General features: G+C 31.3%; 1 protein-coding gene across 1 annotated transcript; it reads left to right on the forward strand.

Annotated features, from left to right (window-relative positions):
- Positions 1-8,667: 8,667 nt before the first annotated feature.
- On the forward strand, positions 8,668-10,719 carry LOC127138499 (uncharacterized). Its single transcript, XM_051064961.1, has 4 exons — positions 8,668-9,029; positions 9,104-9,211; positions 10,139-10,342; positions 10,476-10,719. Exons 1-4 carry the CDS (start codon positions 8,861-8,863, stop codon positions 10,514-10,516), a joined length of 522 nt encoding a protein of 173 aa, XP_050920918.1. The 5' UTR covers positions 8,668-8,860; the 3' UTR covers positions 10,517-10,719.
- Positions 10,720-10,968: the final 249 nt, after the last annotated feature.

Raw genomic sequence — 10,968 nt, forward strand, 5'->3', positions numbered from 1 at the left:
GGATTCTCTGATGGATATTGGGCTACTAGCATAGATGACAGGAAATCCATGGCAGGACAGTGTGTGTTCCTTGGTGAGACATTAATCTCGTGGGCCTCAAGAAAACAAAGAGTGGTGTCAAGGTTAAGTGTCGAGTCAGAATACAGAGCTTTGGCTGACCTAGCAGTTGAAGTAGCTTGGATTAGATCACTATTAGGTGAGCTAAAACTTCCTATGCTCAGGAAACCAGTTTTATGGTGTGATAACTTAAGTGCCAAGGACTGGCATCCAAGCTAGTGATGCATGCTCGATCCAAACATATTGAAATAGATGCCCACTACATACGTGATCAAGTACTTCAAGATCAAGTCACAATAGCCTACGTGCCCACAACAGATCAAATTGCAGATTGCTTAACCAAACATCTCTCACACACAAGGTTCAACATGATGAGAGACAAACTTGGGGTGACTATGTCACCATCAGTTTGAGAGGGGGGGGGGGGTTATAGAAAGTTATGATTCTAATAACTGCATATTGATCACAATATCATTGACATTATATAATTTCCATATTTACTATTGTGATATTATTTGCCATTATTCTGTCACTGCATATTTATAGCCAACATGATTAATTCCTTCCATATATGTTCATTCTTGTAATAAGTCCTAGCATAATTATAGGATCTTGTATGTACTACAATTGTGTATATAAACACAATCTGTCAAATGAATGAATAACCGATTATTCACACCTTTCTTTCTATAACAATGGCCTTACAAGAGGTGGAAACAACAAAAATAAAAATACCATTATGTGAGATAGATTTGAAGATTAGAAAAAAAAAATCAAGGTTGGTGTTAGAAGAACAACATACAACACATAACCTTGAAAATTTTTCTATCTTGCAATTGATCCCAAAGAATGATGTGTACGGGTTTTGGACGACTATAGATGAGTTAGGTTTAGGGTAAAACTTAATTAACGAGTGTTTTTATAGTAAACTATATTTATGTAACCCCTAGGTTATTAAAGAAATCGAAAGAATGGATCATTTAATTTACAAATAAAAATAAAAGAAAAAGAAAGGCACCACATTCAAAGAAATAAAAACATAAACTGCATTTGCTGGGAATCAAAGCATGTCCTGGATTTTTTTCTCACCTCAACTATATTCAATAACTCAGGGAATATATGGTATTTAAAAAATAAATAAAACATGACGCGTCCTGAAATTATTCCTCAGTTTTTTATTGGATGAGGTGAAATTTTTGTCATGAAATATATTATTTGTAGTAGCGTGTTTCCCTTTGATTTCAAAACCTAGTGGTTGCTTGACCTATACCTCTTTCTCTAATGGTCCTTTCAGAAAATATGACTTTACATTTAATTGATGCATATTACAACCTTTGCATGTTGCAATGGCCACCAATATTCTTATGGTTTCAAGTATTGTAATTGGTTTATATACCTCATTGAAGTCAATTCCAGATCTTTGAACAAACCCCTTCACAACTAGCACTGAGGTGTGTTAGGCCACATTTAGATAACATGGCTTCTTTAATCAGGTCACCATTTTCATCTATTGCTTGGTCATGAAATCTATCATAGTTAGTTAACCTAGTTAATTGAGCTACGTCCTTAGTTGATCTCCCCGCCTCATTTTATTGTGCAACTTCCTCTACATGATTCTCATGAAATATTATTTTAACGTTTCTTGAGTTTGCATAATTCATTATTAGATCATTTGAAGCTTTCAACAAGTTCCACCCTTTGCTCTCATAAAAAACTACATCTCCAGTTATTACCACCTTATTATCATTAGGTGAGAATATTTTTGTATGAACTTGTTGAGTGGTAACCTTTGAGGATCATTGTCTTACTTATATCATCCAGCCTTCTTCATTGTTTAGGCACACGCCTAAAGCAAAGTGAGCCAAAAAATATGAATTGAGCAACACTAGGCTTGAGACTATCCAGGCTCCATATGGTGTTTTGTTATTATCTTATTTTTTGGGCATATAATGATAGTGGAGGTTGCCTCTCCCTATAAATTATTTGACAATTTCCTTTCATTGAGCACACGTATTGCCATGTTCAATAAGTCTATATTATTTCTTTCAACAATTTCATTGCAATTAGTTGTTTATGGAGCTATTATCTCATGCTAAATTCCTTTTTCTAATAGAATTATGCAAACTCAGTTGAAGTATATTCACCTCCTCCATTAGTTCTCAATCTCTTGATACCACATTCAACCTATTTTTCAACTGATAACTTAAATTTTTTGAAATGGATGAATACTTCACTTTTCTTCTCCATCAAGTGAATCCATATGTACCTGGTGAATTTATCTATGAAGATTATAAAATATAACTTATCTCCCATTGAATTTACTTCAAATGGCCCACATACATCTAAGTGAACAATCTCCAACTTTTTCCTTAACTTCATAGGCATGACATGCTTAAATGACATCCTTATTTACTTGGATACACACCATTCTTCACGTAACTTGTTTTACATTTTGATTTGAGGGAAAACATACATCATTTTCTTCATGTACATTAAACTCAGACTTCTAAAATTCAGATGACCATATTTGTGATGTAAAATCCAATTTTAATCCTCAATAGTGGTTGATGCAAGAAATTTATGGCCAAAAATGCTGGTCATAATTTTGATAGTTTTGTATGGCAAAGGTGCCTTCAAAATTATTTTGAAACTTGAACCAAACACCTTTAGATCCTTATCTTCTAGCCTTATATTAAAGTTATTATCAAGCAGTTGACCCAAGCATATCAGGTTACTTATCATTGAAGAAATATATAGAACACCACTTATGGTTGCTTCTTCTTCATCATTTCTCTTTACAAAAATGTCCTCTATGACCCTCAAATGTAACTTTGCTATTATGAGAAAATATAATGGACATTATCACCAATTTATCAAGATTAATAAGCTAGTGTTTGTTGTGTGTCATGTGATAACAATAGCTTGTGTCAAGACAACATACATTGGTTTTATATTGTGCCAAATTTGTATTGGCCATTAGTATATCCTCAACATAATGGTTATTACCTACATGTGTAAATTGCACTTCATCTTTTTCATTAACATTGGTTTTTTTATTGATGTATCAATCTATTGCATAATGGCAATTTTTTTGGAAAGAATACCATTGAACTTCCTTCATATCAATCTTCTTTTTGAATTTATTCTTATGATAAGCAACACTATTTCTTGTCTCTCATTGGATCTTTGAATTCTTGCTAACATGTTCATCATTCCACTTCTTCTTCTAATTTTATTTTCCTTTTTTGATCTTTGGGGAATCCTCTTTTATCTTCTTGAAGAACTTGGCTTATATATCTTATTATGTGACCATTTCATAATTCCTCTGCCTTAACCTTAACTCATGGGTCGCCAATGAGGCTTTCAAATCTTAAAGCTTCATCTTAGATAAGTTCTTTGAATATTCAATTGCCATGACTATATGGTCATATTTGATAGATAAGGTTCTCAATAATTCTCAGCCTTTTACAATTCAATGATATTCTCACCATATGGCTTTATCTGATTGGTAAGAAACACATATATATCTTGAGAAGAAATCTACAATTGTACCACCATCATTCATTTGCATGTTTTCATATTGCTTCCTCAAAGATTGAAACTTAACCTTCCTTAAAGATTACAACTTCACCTTCTCAAAGATCTTTGCATCCACAAATTAATAGATCAAGAGCAAACCTTTCCCATCTTTCTTGCCCAATTCACTACGAACTGCCTTTTTGTGTCTTAGTTGCATTGGCTTCCTAGACAGGCAAACCATCATTCACGGTTTTAAGAACATCTTGAAATATGAATATGACCTTCATTTGCGGACATCATCTATCACAGTCTTCCCCCTTTAAACACTAATATATTTGCAAGGAATTGATTGGAGGTTGTGCTTTAACTTTCCATTAATGGAAACTTTGATCGAACAAGTGTTATAATACCAATTTATTGAGGTTGCTTGATTCACAAGTTAATGAACATAAGAAAAGAGCGATGGAATTTAGAGAGGCGCAAGATGAAATTAATGAATATGAGACTTGAAATTAATGATCGGGAAGAATTGCAACAACTGACAAGAAGTTTATATTAAGGAAAACGTATCTAACTGGACTTTAAAACTGTTAGTTTTTTCTATGGCAATGATGACAATAATAATATTCTTGAGTCATGGAATTAAAACTTGTAATAATGTTGGATAAATTTGCAAAGATAATTCGATCAAATTTCATGCATAACAAGGATTTTAACTATATTCATAATTGTAATGTATGACTGCAATTAAAGAAGAAGTGTTGAGGATTGTTCAAGTCTTGAGTGCAGAGAAAACATCTAGAAATCAATATAATTCTTCTCCTTTAAAAATTGTCATATGTCACAATGATATTATGACAAGTCTCTAAGTTATCAAATGATTTTGTCCATACATGATTATTATTATTACCATAACATTTATTCCACCAGGTCTTATTTATAAGCAATAATATTTTAAATATAAACAAATGTAAACAAATCTAGGTATATTTAATGTCTTTATTCTAAAATCTTCATTACATTATTTACTTAATATTGTAGTGGATGACAATAATTACGGGTAGATTAGTAATTGTATTATTTCTTTTACATAAATTTAAGTAATTAAATACACTCAACTATAATTCTTAATAAACATAAAAAATTGTCTCTTTTGCTTATAAGTAGTATTGGCATTTTTGAATGCTTGTACTTTTTCAAATTAAATTCTAATTTAACACATAAGTGGAAAAAAATAATTCAACTGCATATCTTATCCTCCATTTAATAAATAACTCTATTTATTAAACAATGTTTCGTCCAATCAAACGTATGAGTAAGCTTGTGACGTTGCCCACGAATGTTGATTTATAAATTCATTCGACCGTAATACGAACGTTCCCTTCTCCACTTGTTTTGAGTAGCCAACTATGTTTTCATCGATTGACCCAAAGTAGTTGTTGCTAAAATCGATCAACAAATAAATATTTTCTATCAAGAACTACGTAAGTCTTGAGTTCTCTATTGCACCCGAAGATACGTTGGAGCAAAATTTGTAAATCTTGTCAGACACGTTAATAAAAACTCAAAATATTTTCTCTTTTCTTTTGTTCCTATTTCTTTTTTTTCCCTTAATAACTCGAGAAGCCTAATATTTCTAAGCTAACACTAACACGTATAACTAACCTAACGGTTCCCGTTGCGTACAACAGACGTGAGGGGTGTTAATACACTTCCCTTGCGTAATCGACTCCCGAACCCTGATTTGGTTGCGACGATCATAATCATTTTCGTTCTTTCTTAGATTTTATCGATATTCCCCATTTCCTTTATAGGAATAAATAAAGTCCGGTGACGACTTTGTATAGTCCATTTTGCGAGCGTGTGATTGTGATTCGCTAAGTCGTGTTCTTAGTTTTTCGAGGTACGACACCTAGTTGCATTGGCTTCCCATGAAGGCAAATGATCATTCACGATTTTAAGAACATCTTGAAATATGAATATGACATTCATTTTTATGCACCATCTATCTTAGCCTCCCCCCTTTGAACACTGATATATTTGTAGGGAATTGATTAGAGGTTGTGTTTCCATTTGGCATTAATGAAAACTTGGATCGAACAAGTGCTCTAATACCAATTTGTTGAGATTATTTGATTCATAATTTAATGAATATAAAAAAAGTGATGAAATTTAGAGAGGTGCAAGATGTAATTAATGAATAGGAGACTTGAAATTAATGATCGAGAAGAATTTCAACAACAAACAAGAATTTATATTAAGGAAAAAATATCTAATTGGATTTCAAAACTGTTAGTTTTTTATATGGCAATGATGACAACAATAAATTTCTTGAGTCATGGACTTCAAACTTATAATAGTGTAATGTGTGGTTGCAATTAAAAAAGAAGTATCGAGTATTGTTCAAGTCTTAAGTGTAGAGAAAATATCTAGAAATCAATGTAATTCTTCTCTTTAAAATTATCATATGTCACATTGATATTATGACAATTCTCTAAGTTATCAAATGATTTTGTCCCAAATAACTTCGGCATGATTATTACTATTACTATAACATTTACTTCATCCGGTCTTATTTATAAATATATTTAAAAAAAAAAAGTAAATGTCAACAAATTTAGACATATTCAATATTTTTATTCCAAAACTATTATTATATTAATTATTTAATATTATTAGTGAATGCCAATTTAATTAAAAATATATTAGTAATTATGATATTTAATTTACATATATTTTAAAAAAATATATATTTAACTATCATTTTTAATAAACGTAAAAATTATCTTTTTTACTCATAAATCAAATTGAAATACAAAAATTTGAACTTTTTTAAACTAGACTGTAATTTAACACATAAGTGGAAAAGATATTCGTCTGCACATATTACGTAACTCCACTTATTAAATAATAACGTGCCAATACATTATTGAATTTTTATATATTTTATTATTATTACACCTTTCAATTTTTTATTTTACATTGTAAATGTATTATAGTTAATAATATTATCTTTACAAGCGCGTAATTTCCCCAAACTGCATTTTCATTTATGAAGATAAGAAGGACGTGTTGCTGTTTGAAACTGAAACTTGGCAGACAATGGAGCTATTAATGAGATGTAAATTTTCTGATGCAGTTGTTGGTTGCATTAAATTTAAACTGCCCAACCAATAATCTTTCAATTATTCTCATTAATGGCTATTGGTTAGATTTTAGTCATCTCAATCACAAATAAAGGAGGCAAAGATGGCACCGTCGGATTTTTCAGTTTCTTACTTTCCTTCTTTTTACTAAAAGTACTTATTCATTTAAATGGATGAAATATATTGAAAACAAAGTAAGTATAATTTTATTTAAATTAGAAATAAAATATCATCTTAATATATTATTATGTATTTTTTTATTATTATATTTTTAAAATCTTTGTATTCGGTTTTATGATCGATTAATTCGAAAAGATCAATCTCATTGTCCACTAACGAAATTTCGGTTTAAAATCAGAGTAAAATTTTGATATGAATTTAAAACTTAATTATATAATTTATTAAGTGAATTTAAAAATTAAATTTTATTTATAAAAGAGAATGATGGGAGTATAACATTAAGTTAATATAATAAGCTAATAAGTTGATTATAAAATATAATAAAAATAAAAATAATCATAATATTTTCTTGTAAATATTTCAAAAGTCATAGTAATTTTTGTTTTTTTTGTTTTTTTTTGTTAAATATTTTTTAATTGATAAATAGTTTAGATTTAAATTACTTTTGACGTCTTTGTAGAGGTCATGCTAAAGAAAAGAGGTTGAAATTTGTGTAAGTGTTGGTTGAACGTGACAATGGTCCACTAATGGAGTGTTATGATGCTCTCTAAGAATGCTCTCACAAAAATCTTGAATTGTCGGTAAGAAGATTATGTCTTTGAAATATAATAATCCTTTTATCAAATGATTATAGATAAGTTGAATTTTTTGGATCTGTTTGGCATTTTATGATAAGATCTTGGCCTTTTTTTTGTGTAACTAAAATTTTGTTCAATCAGCAATAAAATATCTCACACAATGTTGAGACAAGGTGTAAGATAATATGATCTGATAAAAGTAATGAACAAATAAACAAATTACAAAGTAAATAACACAGATAATTGGTAATCAAGTTCAGTGCAATGTCACATACATCTCGAGGTTTTTGGCTTATGTATTAGTGTGCACAAATGGTTTCGTCGAAGTAGGAGCTATAACCTCTATATTAACGGTAGTAAGGATCGAATATGTGTTAGTCACCTCATCAACAACAAGGGAATCTGTCTCGACCATCTCATCAACAACAAATATCGCATCTGTATCGACCACTGGGTCATTAACAATCTGACTTTACACCTCCTGAGCATGAACAACCTCTAGACTACTCTCGTCTAATCGCATCGCTCGATGTCGAATGCTACGGGTGCATGAAACTATAACTACTCAGTCAACCGTTTCTGGTGTGAACCGGTTGGAACTACTTGTCCAACCCGAAGCTGGGAAGATTATGCCTTAGCAGCCCTAATCTGAGATGTCACCCTATATGTGATTCAACCTGCAATGGTGTCATCCACCCCTCTAGACTTCACTGCAAAATAAAAAATGCAAAAAATTAATGAACATCGCCAATTTCAAAATTTCCTACATATCATTGAAAATTCTTAAATTTTCGATAAAATTCCATTTTTTTGAACTATTAGAAATTCTGGAATAATAAATACCAAAATTTTTGATATTTCTGATTAAAATGCATGTAAAAATATCATAATTTCTGAAATTTTTGATAAAAATCTAAAGAATAGTCTCGAAAAATTTGAAATTCTTGATAAAAATCTTACTTTTTTTTCAAGATTTTAATTAAAAGTGTGAAATTTTCTAATCTTTCTAGAGATTTTGTAATTTGCGTAAATTTTGACTGAATTTTAAAAAATATTGAAAAATGTATAAAGTTAATATGGTCGATCCATTAAATTTGTAGAGGTGTCAAGTTTGAATGGGGATGATAGGTTAAATTCTTCCTTAAGACAATCTTTGTTCTCCAATTTGGCCAAGGCCTTTACCAACTGGGCTGCATGGGTAGTCAAAAAACAAACTGACACGTGACATTACCGGTTTCCTCCAAACGAACACGTGTGTCGTTGTTAAGCTTTGTAAACCGCCAACAAAACAAACAAACAACGTTGTCCATACAACTTTTCCTAGACTTCTCCAAATCTTCTGCATTTTTCGTATTCTAAGAACAACAACAAGAAAAGAAAATGGATAACAGAACACGGTTAAGAGTTCAAAACAAGAAACCAATTAAGCGCAGCGGAAAGAAACCGTTCGTAAAAAAGTTTTTGGATTATCTTAAATCTGATACCTTTTTGTATGCTCCTCTTATCTCGCCTCAACCTTGTGGTTTTCCATCATCCAATTCCTTCAAAGGTTTGAAATTGAAACTTACTCATGATTCTTCATTGCTGTTTTTCTTAATGGGGTGTTTTATTTTATGATCACAGTGGTGGAGCTGAAAAGGCCTATAAAAAAGAGGCACTGGTTAAAGGAGTATGTAAAATCTCATGGTTATATGTATGATACTGTTCTTGAGCTTCCACTTTCACCTCAAGGTAGGTACAGTTGTAATCAATTTTACATTCTTCCCTTTGTTTGTTACATGTGCTCTTTTTTTGGGTCCGTAGACAAAATGGTAACCATCAGAAACTCAGACAGATTCCTAAATGAGGTTTGGGTTTGAACTCGGGTGATAACGTCCAATCTAACAATATGGCTTCTGCCACCAATTGAGCTAGGATTTTCAGACATATATGCCCTTTGTTACTTTAGCTACCGGTTGAATTTAATTAAATTGTTGCATTTTATTGAGGTTTTGGAGATAGGAAAAGGCTTTATGTTGGAGAATTGAGCATAAATAGATAAAAGAACAATAGTCCAATTTAAATGAGTGAATTGAAAATGTTGAATCCTTGAATAATGCAAGACACAAAAGATTAAATATATCTAATATTAATAGATAGCTAACTACTTGATATATAAGAGAGGTGACTAATATATCTAATGTCTTAAAATTTCGGACAAAAATGTATCAGTCTTATTCTCTTATAGTTCTGGTTGAGCCGGAGCTTCGTGGAGGAGCTTTTGTCCTTTAGTATGATTTTGCTAATACTATATTTTGGAGGCATATAAATTAAGGCCTTCTTAATCCGGCCCTCTACGAGGGAGTGCAAAATAAGCTACGACACAGGTCTCAGAATTTTCACAGTTAAGTTGTAGTTAAATAGTGCATGCAAATAGATTGTTTATAGTTAAACCAAAACTAAATAGGATCTATAATTGTTGTCACATTGAAAATATAAGTAACCTACACATGGTCTTCAAAAAACTTAAGACGGCTCTGATCTCAATGACACTTGTTTTCCGAGAAAATTTGTATGAATTTCAGCAGACATGCAAGAAAAATTTAGATGTGAGGATATTTGATCAGTTACTATCAACCTATTTATTTGTTGATTTTGTTTTGATCTGATAAACTGCAGAACCTCTGAAGGACAGAAAAGCGACAAGGATGGATGTTTCAGCTGGAACTTCACCAATGAATGTCAATAAACAACAAGATAACGCCTTAGGGAATGTGAACCAAAGGTCTGAAAGTCATATTTCTCCGATGCGACTTACTCAGGGACCAAAGGAAACCGTGAAACACACCGTGTACCAAACTTGTCGCACAACTTCAGCTTCAGGTAAAAGTCTTCACTGCATAAAATACATGAGCTGATTTACTGCTTCAACTTCTTCAATACATTATTATTTTTCAACTATTTCAATGGTTGTTTTGTTGTTTGTGGCCGAAAATGATAAGAACTATAACTGCAGGAAATGTGACCCTCAACTCACAGCTGAGAGCTCATACTTGATGGAACCCTTTGGATGGATATAAGTGTGAACATACAATATAGTAACCTATACAGGGTGTTGTTTTAAGTGATCAGAGTTCATAATCATATCATGAATGTATTTAGAATTTCACTAGCTATATTACTAATGTCGAATTTGTATTAACTTGTTTTGATATGCTTTACATGTGATCTATAAGATGTTTCATTGTAGTTTTAACTAATTCCTTGCTTATCTTCTTGAGGTTTCAGTTTCTATATGGTTTGAAACTGGTTTTTGTTGTAAAATGGATTTCAGGTTTCGGCCGAAGACATTGATGAAAGCGCGCATGTTTTTGTTTGTTCTAAACTTGGTGCTTTTATTTTGCACTATCATAAGATTTTACGATCTCACTCTAAGTAGAATCAATTACTGTAGTAAAATTGATGCAAAATCATATATGTCATTATGTTGATTTTGCGTGATCTGGGTC

This window comes from Lathyrus oleraceus, chromosome 4 (genome assembly GCF_024323335.1).
Source record: "Lathyrus oleraceus cultivar Zhongwan6 chromosome 4, CAAS_Psat_ZW6_1.0, whole genome shotgun sequence".
Lineage (NCBI taxonomy): Eukaryota > Viridiplantae > Streptophyta > Magnoliopsida > Fabales > Fabaceae > Lathyrus > Lathyrus oleraceus.